Genomic DNA, 12,652 nt, shown 5'->3' with positions numbered 1-12,652 from the left:
AACTTAATCCTCCAGTTAGGTCACCCCTGAACCCTTGGGACTTGAATTTAGTCCCATCAGTATTACAGAAACAGCCTTTTGAGTCGATACAACATATTCCCTTGGTCCTTTTGACAAAGAAATTAGTTTTTCTGGTAGCCATATCTTCTGCAAGAAGGGTATCAGAGTTGGCTGCTCTTTCTTGAAAAAGAGCCATATTTGATTATTCATAAGGATAAGGTTGTATTACGTCCTCATTCTAATTCTCTACCGAAGGTAGTGTCAGGTTTTCATTTAAACTAGGATATTGTTCTACCTTCATTTTTCCCAGAACACTGTTCTGCGGAAGAAAGGTTACTACATTCTCTTGATGTGGTGAGAGCAGTCAAAGTCTACTTGAAGGCAACTGCTCAGGTTCGGAAAACAGATGTTTTGTTTGTGTTGCCTGAAGGTCCTAAGAGGACAGGCAGCATCGAAATCTACTATTTCTAAATGGATTCGTCAAGTGATTGTTCAAGCTTATGATTTAAAGAGGAAAGTTCCACCTTTTTATATTAACCCTTTCATGATTAAGCCTAATTCTGACATTTGGTTTTTACAAGTTAAAAACCCTATTTTTTGCTAGAAAATTACTTAGAACCCCCAAACATTATATATATATATATATATATATATATATATATATATATATATATATATATTTTTAGCAGAGAATCTAGAGAATAAAATGGCGATTGTTGCAATATTTTATGTCATACGGTATTTGTGGAGCAGTGTTTTAAAAGCAACTTTTTGGGAAAAGGGACACTTTCATGAATTTTAAAAAACGAAACAGTATAGTTATCCCAATTTTTTTGTATAATGTGAAAGATGATGCTATGCCGAGTAAATAGATACCAAACATGTCACGCTTTATAGTTGCATGGCGACAAACTATGGTACCTAAAAATCTCCATAGGTAACGCTTTAAATTTTTTTATGGTTACCAGGTTAGAGTTACAGAGGAGGTCTAATACTAGAATTATTGCTCTCGCTCTGACAATCGTGGCGATACCAAACATGTGTGATTTGAACAGCATTTACATATGCGGGCGCGACTTCCATATGTGATTTCTTTGCTGCGCAAGCTCATGGTGATGGGGGCGCTTTAAAAAAAAAAATTGTTTTTTATTTATTTTTATATTAAATTGTGTTTAAAAAAATAAATAAAAAATTGATCACTTTTATTGCTGTCACATGGAATGTAAACATCCCTTGTGACAGTAATAGGTGGTGACAGGTACTCTTTATGGAGGAATCGGGGGTCTGAAAGACCTCTAATCCCTCCTTTGCACTTCAAAGTATTCAGGTCGCCAAAAATGGAAATACTGTATATTTTTTTTAAATCCAGCGCCATTGTCAGCCAAGTAAACATGACGTCGCTTCTGTGTTTACATTCAGGAGACTGGCACGAAGCCGCTTCCGGCTTCGTGCCAGTCTGTCTCTAGCCACCGGAAGTGGCAGCTGCGGGCATCATCCCAGTATAAACCCCGAAAGCCGAGGCCGCATATCTGCGTACGCTCGGCGGGAAGAGGTTAAAGTGCACTTCACCAGGGTTGTTAGTACTTCCTGGGCAGTGCATCACCAAGCCTCCATGGCTCAAATCTGCAAGGCCGCAACTTGGTCTTCAGTCCATACATTTACCAGATTCTATCAAGTAGATGTAAAAGGTCATGAGGATATCGCCTTTGGGCACAACATACTGCAGGCAGCAGTATAAGTCCTCTGAACTCTTGGTGCCCTACTTTTGTTGTGTCTCCTTCCCTTCAGTTGGCATTGCTATGGGACATCCCCCATAGTAACTACTATGGCTCTGTGTCCCGTGATGTACGATAAGAAAATAGGATTTTTATAACAGCTTATCTGTAAAATCCTTTTCTTTGAAGTACATCACAGGACACAGAGGTCCCTCCCATCTTTCTGGTATACACGTATATTGCTTTGCTACAAAAACTGAGGTACTCCCAGTAGTGGGAGGAGTTATATAGGGAGTTGACTTCCTGTCTTAGGGTCCTTTCACACTGGGGCAGTTTGCAGGCGCTATTGCGCTAATAATAGCGCCTGCAAACCGACCCGAAAGTGCCGCTGCTTTGATTCCAGTGTGAAAGCCCCAAGGGCTTTCACACTGGAGCGGTGCGCTAGCAGGACAGTAAAAAAAGTCCTGCTAGCAGCATCTTCGGAGCGATGAAGGAGCGGAGTGTATACCGCTCCTGCCCATTGAAATCAATGGGACGGCGCAGCTATACTGCCGGCAAAGCGCCTCTGCAGAGGCCTTTAACCCATATAGTAACTACTATGGCTCTGTGTCCCGTGATGTACTTCAAAGAAAAGGATTTTACAGGTAAACTGTTATAAAAATCCAATTTTTTTTGCACTGGAACAAACTGAGCCAGAAGTTCAGCCCCCCTCCTCCCCCACCCAGTCTTTTGGGACACATCACAGGTCCAAGAAGACCACAGGACCATTCTCAAGGCACAGCGCAACTTGTGCATGCGCCGTAGGAAACAGGCTGTAAAGTCGCAAGGCTTCACTTTAGGTTTCCTTTACTAGAGATGCCGGTGCCTGAACCTGAAGCCGACGGAAGATTCGGCTTGGGTGAGGACATTGTGGGATCCCTGGACAGGTAAGAATTCTGATATTAAAAGTCAGCAGCTACAGTATTTGTAGCTGCTGACTTAATTTTTTCTGAAGGAGCCTGGAGCTCCTTTACATTCTATTCAGTCATGGAGGTTCAGTATCACTTGTGAGCGCCACCTAGAGTGGAGTGGTCTGCATGGAAATGCAGCCTGCCTAGGACTGCCGACTTTTCCCTGAATCAGCAGACATTTCTATGTAACGTCTCCCAAGAGCCAGCCTACTGCTTGGATCAGGCCTGAGGGCTCAGGAGGTTGTACCGAGGGAGGGTGCTGTGATGTTTTCAGTAAACTACAGTGTTTCCCCGAAAGTAAGACCTACCCTGAATATAAGCCCTAGTTGGAAGTGGTTGTAAACTGCTAGAATCCTTTCTATTAAAGCACTACACAATGCAAACTGTGTGTCCCTGTAATCTAATCTGTATTCAAACACCCTCGGTACAAAGCAGAGCGGTGCTCAGCTGATCTCCTCCTCTTCTCCTGCTTGTCAGCGGGGGATCTCAACCCCCTCCCTCTGCAATGCTCAGATAGTGGAAGAGAGCTCAGGCAGGCTATGGAAGCCCAGAGCGGTGCTATAATAAGGTACCTGACAAAACAGATAGCAGAAACACACACCTTTCCCACCATATACTACTGTAATAGAGAGGACTCTAGCAGCCCACAACCACTTTTACTTCACTTCACACAGGAGATTCCTACCAGGCAGGGGGAGAGAAGACAGCACATTAAATGACAAGCCCTACCCCAAAAATAAGCCCTACTGTGTTTTTGGTTGCCAAAATGAATACAAGACCTGGGCTTATTTTTGGGGAAATATGGTATGTACATAACGCTGATTACATCACTGGGACTAAGGTAAGGAGTGGAATGAAAGGGTTTTCTTTAAACATTTCCTTGACAGGTTGATGAGGAAGTAAAGGAGGAACTAGAGAAAGCAAAATATAAGGAGATTAACCACTTGCCTACCAGGCCAATTCTGACATTTCTCTCCTACATGTAAAAATCATAATTTTTTGGCTAGAAAATTACATAGAACCCCCAAACATTATGTATGTTTTTTTAGCAGAGACCCTAGAGAATACAATGGCGGTCATTGCAACTTTTTATCTAGCACGGTATTTGCGCAGCAATTTTTTGAATGCGTTTTTTTGGGTAAAAAAACAGTTTTGGGCTTAAAAAAAAAAAAACACAAGAAAGTTAGCCCAATGTTTTTGTATAACCTGAAAGATGTAGTTACGCTGAGTAAATAGATACCCAACATGTCATGCTTCAAAATTGCACACGCTCATGGAATGGCGCCAAACTTCATTACTATTTAAAAATCCCCTGAGGCTCGATTCACACAGGGGCAACACGACTTCAGCGCGACTTTGCACGGCGACTTCAACGCGACTTTAGCAAATTACAACGCGACTTGAAGTCGCCTCCATGACAGGCGACTTCGGCTGTGGCCAATCACAGAACAATCAGCTCTCTGGGAGGGAGGGGTTTGCCTGGGCAAACGAAAGTTTTTGCCTGCAAAGTCGCTTGACTTAAGAGAGAGATCCGACTTGGAGGCGACTTCCATTGATTTCTATGGTACAGGTCGCCTACCAAGTCGGATCCAAGTAGTACAGGGAGTACGCTCTGAAGTCGGAGCGACTTCAGTAGTGTCTATTAAGACGCTCCCATTCACTCCCATTGAATCTCTTTCTGGGGCGACTTGAGGGCGTACAAGTCGGATCCCAAGTCGTCCCAGTGTGAACCGAGCCCTAGGAGACACTTTAAACATTTTTTACTGGTTACATGTTTTGAGTTACAGAGGAGGTCTAGGGCCAAAATTATTGCTCTCGCTCTAAGGTTTGCGGCAACACCTCATATGTGTGGTTTGAACACCATTTTCATATGTGGGTGGGACTTATGTATGCGTTCGCTTCTGCGTACAAACTCACGGGGACAGGGGCGCTTTCAAATTTTATTTTTTTTTGTTAATTTTACTTTTTTTATTTTAGCTTGACACTTTTTTTTTTCCAAAAAAATTTTTGTTGATCACTTTTGTTTCTATTACAAGGAATGTAAACATTTCCATTCTAATAAAGGCAGACTCTCCTCACTTAGCACTCACATTCAGCAAGTGCACTAGAAATGCCTACCTCAATATCTACAGAACAGAAACAGGTGAGGATCTCCAATAAAGTTTAATAGAATGCTTGTAACACAGATAAAGCAGGTCATTATTTTCCTAATAAAAATGGAGTTCCACTTTAAATTACTTGCTGGCTCTACAATTATTTGGCCATCCTTCAATGAATATTCCTTATCCATTAGGAAGCCCGTACCATTAGGACAGACACAGCCGGCTGTTCCTCTTCTATGGTGAATATGACATTTATAGGGACGGCCTTTGAAAATCCAAGATATTTATGAGGAAGCTCTTAAAAACCAGGGACATTTATGGGGACATCTCTTGAAAACCAGATGGCCTTGAAAACCTGTGGGGACAATAACTGAAAACCAGGTACACTGATAGGCACGGTCCATTAAAACTAGGAACATACAGTGGGGACAATTATTATTTGATCCCCTGCAGATTTTGTAGGTTTGCCCACTTACAAAGAAATGAAGGGTCTATAATTGTTATCATAGGTGTATTTTAAATGATAGAGACAGAATATCAACCAAAAATCCAGAAAAAACACACATAAAACAAATGCTATAAATTAAGTTACAGTTCAGTGAGTAAAATAAGTATTTGATCGCAAAGCAAAACATGACTTAATACTTGGTGGAGAAACCCTTGTTGGCATGCACAGAGGTAAGATGTTTCTTGTAGTTGGTGACCAGGTTTACACACATCCCAGGAGGGATTTTGGTCCACTTTTCTTTACAGATCTTCTAAAAATCATTTATAGGGATGACCCTTGAAATCTAGGGACTTCCTTTGAAAACCAGGAACATTTATGGGCGAAGGCCCTTGAAAATCATGGACACCTATGGGGACAATCTTTGAAAACCTGGGAAATTTCTGGGGAAAACTCTTCAAATCCATGGACATTTCCTAGGATGGCCCTAGAAAAACGGGAACAATTCCTGGGACAAACCTTCGAACTCAGCAGCATTTAGAACCCTTTCACACTGGGGCACATTTCAGGCGTTTTAGCGCTAAAAATAGGCGCCTGAAAAGCGCCTCTAAAGCCACCCCAGTGTAAAAGCCTGAGTACTTTCACACTGGGGCGGTGCGCTTGCAGGACGGGAAAAAAAAATCTTGCAAGCAGCAGCTTTGGGGCAGTGTGTACACCAATCCTCTACCACCCCTACCCATTGAAATAAATGGGCAGCGCTGCCGAAGCGCGCAGTGCCGCAACATGGGAGCTAATAACCTTTTCCTCGGCCGCTAGCGGGGGGTTAAAAGCGCCCCACTAGCAGCCGAATATCGCTGCTATAACGGCGGTAAATCACCGCTAAAAGTAGCGACGCTTTACCGCTAACGCCCACACCACCCCAGTGTGAAAGGGGTAATAAAAAGGTAGGGATGTAGAAAACCCAAACATATTTATGGGGAACGACCTAGATAACCAGGGACATTTATGGAGACAGTCCTTGAAAAACAGGGATGGGGACAGTTCTTGTAAGCAAGACATTTAAAAGGATGGCCCTTGAAATCCAGGGAATTATTTAAAGGGACATCCTTCGAAAACCAGGGACATTTATGGGGGCAGCTCTTGAAAATCTAAGAAATTTCTGGAGATAACCAGGGACATTTCCAAGGATGGCCCCATTTATAGGAGTGACCCTTGAAAAATCAGGATTATTTATAGGGCCAGTCCTTGAAAACCTAGGACATTTATGAGGACAGCCCAAGAAGACCAGGAGCTCATATTGGCAAGACACTTCAAAATAGGAACAGTGATGAGGACAACTCCTCAAAATCCTAGTATGACACTGGAAAGCAGGAACACTTTCCTAGGATGACCTATCAAACCCAGGGAACTGCCTTTTAAATCCAGGGACAACCCTTTAAGACCAGGGACAATTATAGGGAAAGTCCATGAAATTCAGGAACATATCTGGGTATGACCCTTGAAATCTAGGAACATCCTTTAAAAACCAGACATTTATTTATGGGGAAGGTTCTTGAAAATAGTGGACATCTATGGATACAATCCTTGAAAGCCAGAGAAGTTTCCTAGGACAGCCCTAGAAAACAGGAACATTTCCTGAGATGAACCTTCAAACCCTGGAACATTTATGGGGGCACCATTTGAAAACCAGATTTATGAAGAACGGCCCTTGAAGACCAGGTGCCCATATTGGCACGGCACTTCAAAACTAGGAACAGCAATAAAGACAACCCTTCAAAACCCTAGGAAGGCCCTAGAAAACAGGAACATTTTCTGGGATGAGCCTTCGAAGCCAGGCAACAGCCATACAAAAATCAGGGACATTTATAGGTATGCCCCTAGAAAACCAGGATTTCTTTGGGGACATTCCTTTTAAAAAAGCAGAATATGTATAGGGGCAGTCCCTGAAAATCATGGATACCTATGGGGATATTGTTTAAAAACCAAGGAACATTTCTGGGGACAACCCTTCCAAACCAGGAACATTTCTTAGGCTGGCCCTAGAAAACCTGCGATGACTAGTTGAACCCAGGGACATTTATGGGGCCACTGAAAAGCCAAGATATTTATGGGGAAGGTCCTTGATAACTAGGGATATTTACAAAGACATCCCTTGAAAACCAGGGACATTTAGAGGGATGACCTTTGAAGACCAGGGACTCATAATGGCATGGCACAAAACAGGAACAGTAATTAGGACAACTCTTCAAAACCCTAGTATGAACCTGGAAAACATTTTCCTAGGATGACCCTTCAAAACTGGGGAACATTCTTATAAAACCAGGGACTGCCCTTTAAGCCCAGGGACAATTATGGGGACAGACCTTAAAATCAGGGACATCTATGGGGACACTCCTTGAAAAGCAGAGATATTAGCTAGGACAGCCATAAAAAACAAGAACTTTCCTGGGTTGACCCTTTGAACCCTGAGATGTTGATGGGGACATCCCTTGAAAAGCAGGGGGGGGGGGATGGGGACATTCCTTGGAAACTAGGGACATTTGTGGGGACATCCCTTGAAAACTATCGACATCCCTTGAAAACTAGGGACCTTCATGGAGACATCCCTTGAAAACTAGGGACCTTCATGGAGACATCCCTTGAAAACTAGGGACCTTCATGGAGACATCCCTTGAAAACTAGGGACCTTCATGGAGACATCCCTTGAAAACTAGGGACCTTCATGGAGACATCCCTTGAAAACTAAGGACCTTCATGGAGACATCCCTTGAAAACTAAGGACCTTCATGGAGACATCCCTTGAACACTAGGGACCTTCATGGAGACATCCCTTGAACACTAGGGACCTTCATGGGGACATCCCTTGAACACTAGGGACCTTCATGGGGACATCCCTTGAAAACTAGGGACGTTCATGGGGACATCCCTTGAAAACTAGGGACCTTCATGGAGACATCCCTTGAAAACTAGGGACCTTCATGGAGACATCCCTTGAAAACTAGGGACCTTCATGGAGACATCCCTTGAAAACTAGGGACCTTCATGGAGACATCCCTTGAAAACTAGGGACCTTCATGGAGTCATCCCTTGAAAACTAAGGACCTTCATGGAGACATCCCTTGAACACTAGGGACCTTCATGGAGACATCCCTTGAACACTAGGGACCTTCATGGGGACATCCCTTGAACACTAGGGACCTTCATGGGGACATCCCTTGAAAACTAGGGACGTTCATGGGGACATCCCTTGAAAACGAAGGACGTTTATGGGGACATCCCTTGAAAACGAAGGACGTTTATGGGGACATCCCTTGAAAACGAAGGACGTTTATGGGGACATCCCTTGAAAACGAAGGACGTTTATGGGGACATCCCTTGAAAACGAAGGACGTTTATGGGGACATCCCTTGAAAACGAAGGACGTTTATGGGGACATCCCTTGAAAACGAAGGACGTTTATGGGGACATCCCTTGAAAACGAAGGACGTTTATGGGGACATCCCTTGAAAACGAAGGACGTTTATGGGGACATCCCTTGAAAACGAAGGACGTTTATGGGGACATCCCTTGAAAACGAAGGACGTTTATGGGGACATCCCTTGAAAACGAAGGACGTTTATGGGGACATCCCTTGAAAACGAAGGACGTTTATGGGGACATCCCTTGAAAACGAAGGACGTTTATGGGGATGGCCATTGAAGACCAGGGACTCAAATTGGAATGGCACAAAACAGGAACAGCGATAAAGACATCCCTTCAAAACCCTAGTATGGCCCTGGAAAGCAGAAACTTTCCCCTGGGATGACCCTTTAAAACTAGGGCAGAGTCTTATAAAACCAGGGACATTTATAGGAATTGACCTAGAATTCCAGGGATGGTACTATAAATCCAGGATATCTATGGAGAAATCCCTTGAAAATCTAGGATATTTATTAGAGACAGTCCTTGAAAATCATGAATACCTAAGGGGACAGTCTTTGACATCAAAGAACATTCATAGAGACAACCCTTCCAAACCAGAAACGGTTCTTTGAAACCAGGGACATTGATGGGAACGGCCACTGAAAATCCAGCATATTTATGTAACATCCTTGAAAGCCAGGGATAGTCAGTGATATCCCTTGAAAAACAGGGACAGTTATAGGTTGGACCTTGAAGACCAAGGACTTAAATTGGCATGGCACAAAACAAGAACAGCGATGAGGATAACTCTTCAAAACCCTAGTATGGCTTTGGAAAGCAGGAACATTTTCCTGGGATGACCCTTCAAAACTAGGGAGCTGCCTTATAAAACCAAGGACTGCCCATTAAGACAATTATGGGGACAGACCTTAAAAATTATGGACATCTGTGTGGACAATCTTTGAAAACCAGAGATATTTCTTAGGATGGCCCTTAAAAAAACATTTCCTGGGATGAGCCTTCGGACCCAGGGACATTCATTGGGGCACCATTTGAAAACCAAGAGACATTTAAAAGGGATGGTCCTTGATGATCCGGGACTTACAGTGGGGACAGAAAGTATTCAGACCCCCTTAAATTTTTCACTCTTGGTTATATTGCAGCCATTTGCTAAAATCATTTAAGTTCATTTTTTCCTCATTAATGTACACACAGCACCCCATATTGACAGAAAACACAGAATTGTTGACATTTTTGCAGATTAAAAAAGAAAAACTGAAATATCACATGGTCCTAAGTATTCAGACCCTTTGCTGTGACACACATATATATATATATATATATATATATATATATATATATATATATATATATATATATAAATATAAAACTCAGGTACTGTCCATTTCTTCTGTTCATCCTTGAGATGGTTCTACACCTTCATTTGAGTCCAGCTGTGTTTGATTATACTGATTGGACTTGATTAGGAAAGCCACACACCTGTCTATATAAGACCTTACAGCTCACAGTGCATGTCAGAGCAAATGAGAATCATGAGGTCAAAGGAACTGCCTGAAGAGCTCAGGGACAGAAGTGTGACAAGGCACAGATCTGGCCAAGGTTACAAAAAATTTCTACTGCACTTAAGGTTCCTAAGAGCACAGTGGCCTCCATAATCCTTAATTGGAGACGTTTGGGACGTCCAGAACCCTTCCTAGAGCTGGCCGTCCGGCCAACCTGAGCTATCGGGGGAGAAGAGCCTTGGTGAGAGAGGTAAAGAAGAACCCAAAGATCACTGTGGCTGAGCTCCAGAGGGGAGATGAGAGAAAGTTGTAGAAAGTCAACCATCACTGCAGCCCTCCACCAGTTGGGGCTTTATGGCAGAGTGGCCCGACTGAAGCCTCTCCTCAGTGCAAGACACATGAAAGCCTGCATGGAGTTTGCTAAAAAAAACACCTGAAGGACTCCAAGATGGTGAGAAATAAGATTCTTTGGTCTGATGAGACCAAGATAGAACTTTTTGGCCTTAATTCTAAGCGGTATGTGTGGAGAAAACCAGGCACTGCTCATCACCTGTCCAATACAGTCCCAACAGTGAAGCATGGTGGTGGCAGCATCATGCTGTGGGGGTGTTTTTCAGCTGCAGGGACAAGACGACTGGTTGCAATCGAGGGAAAGATGATTGCGGCCAAGTGCAGGGATATCCTGGATGAAAACCTTCTCCAGAGTGCTCAGGACCTCAGACTGGGCCGAAGATTTACCTTCCAACAAGACAATGACCCTATGCACACAGCTAAAATAACGAAGGAGTGGCTTCACAACAACTTCGTGACTGTTCTTGAATGGCCCAGCCAGAGCCCTGACTTAAACCCAATTGAGCATCTCTGGAGAGACCTAAAAATGGCCGTCCACCAACGTTTACCATCCAACCTGACAGAACTGGAGAGGATCTGCAAGGAGGAATGGCTAAGGATCCCCAAATCCAGGTGTGAAAAACTTGTTGCATCTTTCCCAAAAAGACTCATGGCTGTATTAGATCAAAAGGGTGCTTCTACTAAATACTGAGCAAAGGGTCTGAATACTTAGGACCATGTGATATTTCAGTTTTTCTTTTTTAATAAATCTGCAAAAACGTCAACAATTCTGTGTTTTTCTGTCAATATGGAGTGCTGTGTGTACATTAATGAGGAAAAAAATGAACTTAAATGATTTTAGCAAATGGCTGCAATATAACAGAGTGAAAAATTTAAGGGGGTCTGAATACTTTCCGTCCCCACTGTATATCGGCACTTCACCTGGCACAGTGATGAGGACAATCCTCCAAGTCCTTAAGATGGCCCTCAAAAATCAGGAACATTTTCTTGGGAAGCTCCTTTGAAACTGGGGAACAACCCGATAAAACCAGGACATTTATGAGGACAAACCCTTGAAGTGAAGGGACTATGATGAGGACTGTCTTATAAAACCAGGACATTTATGGGTTTGACCCTTGAAGACCAGAGGTCCCAGTCTTAGGGACAGCCCTATAGATCCAGGATATCCCTTGAAGATCCGTCATATTTATAGGGACAGTGGCTGACAGTCCAGGCCATTGATGGGGACATTTCCTGAGATGACATTAGGGGGACACACTGTACAGTCCCGGGTGGTCCCTAGAAATGAGCTCCAGCTGACACAGTACAGGCATCTGCCCGGGCACCCCTCCACACTCACCCACATCCTGCTCGAAGGGGTTGGTGCTGAAGAGCGGCATGCTGGCGGTGGTGGGCTCGGTCGGGCCCCGTCACCCTCTTCCTTGTCCGGCTTCTCCCGTCACAACAAGCTGGAGTACGTACTGGCTGCCCCTCCTCCCGCCTGTCTGCAATGTCTCACCTAACCGCGTCCCGCCACACGCTAAATCCAATCCTCGCACCGCCGCCGACTCACGTTACACACTACCGACTACTACAGGAAGGATTCGTGTCCGCCCCGGGCGCTTCCGACTGCTTTTCAAATGCAGGCGCTTCACGGGGCAGCTCACCTAGAGGCCCTTTTTCCTCTGAGGACCCGGCAGAAGGAAGGGCAGGCAGGCTGGGAGCCGGAATGTCACGTTGGTGACGTCATCGGCGTAATGGCGCCGCAGGAGCTCTGACGTTATACGGGCTGTAGATGTGATAGTGAGGGGCTGATAAAGTCACACTAAAGGCTAAATATTGTTCTTTTTTTATTTTGTATGGAGTAAGGAAGTGTTATAACCTTTGTCATTTTTTTTTTTTTTTTTTTTGCATCTGTGTCCCCGTCGGGTAGTTTCCCTTTCACTTTATGTCCCATAGCAAAATATAAGAAGTAAGAGTGAGGGAATAGCCGGTTGTCACCAAAACTAGTGTCCCCAATGGAAGATTTTCAACCAGAACATTTGGATTTTCCTTTACTTTGAATTATTATTATTAACAATAAAGCAGATAAATAGGCTAAATCTCCCTTAGCGGGGATACAGACTGTAACAAAAACCTGTCGGCCTTCTAACCCCTCTCCACTATATCCAAAACTATAAAATAG

At 43.8% G+C, this 12,652-nt stretch overlaps 1 protein-coding gene across 1 annotated transcript in view; it reads right to left on the bottom strand.

Moving 5' to 3' along the window:
* The window catches only part of STAM2 (signal transducing adaptor molecule 2), a 79,890-nt gene extending 67,533 nt beyond the window's left edge, over positions 1-12,357 (bottom strand). Inside the window, exon 1 of the mRNA XM_073634154.1 lies at positions 11,828-12,357. Coding sequence (XP_073490255.1) covers positions 11,828-11,867 — 40 coding nt within the window. The 5' untranslated portion in view covers positions 11,868-12,357. The remainder of the gene's footprint in view (positions 1-11,827) is intronic.
* Between the last annotated feature and the right edge of the window lie 295 nt (positions 12,358-12,652).

The sequence above is a fragment of the Aquarana catesbeiana genome, linkage group LG06, assembly GCF_042186555.1.
Source record: "Aquarana catesbeiana isolate 2022-GZ linkage group LG06, ASM4218655v1, whole genome shotgun sequence".
Lineage (NCBI taxonomy): Eukaryota > Metazoa > Chordata > Amphibia > Anura > Ranidae > Aquarana > Aquarana catesbeiana.
The sequence above is the reverse complement of the archived record's forward strand: the minus strand, read 5'-3'. Positions and strand labels throughout refer to the sequence as shown.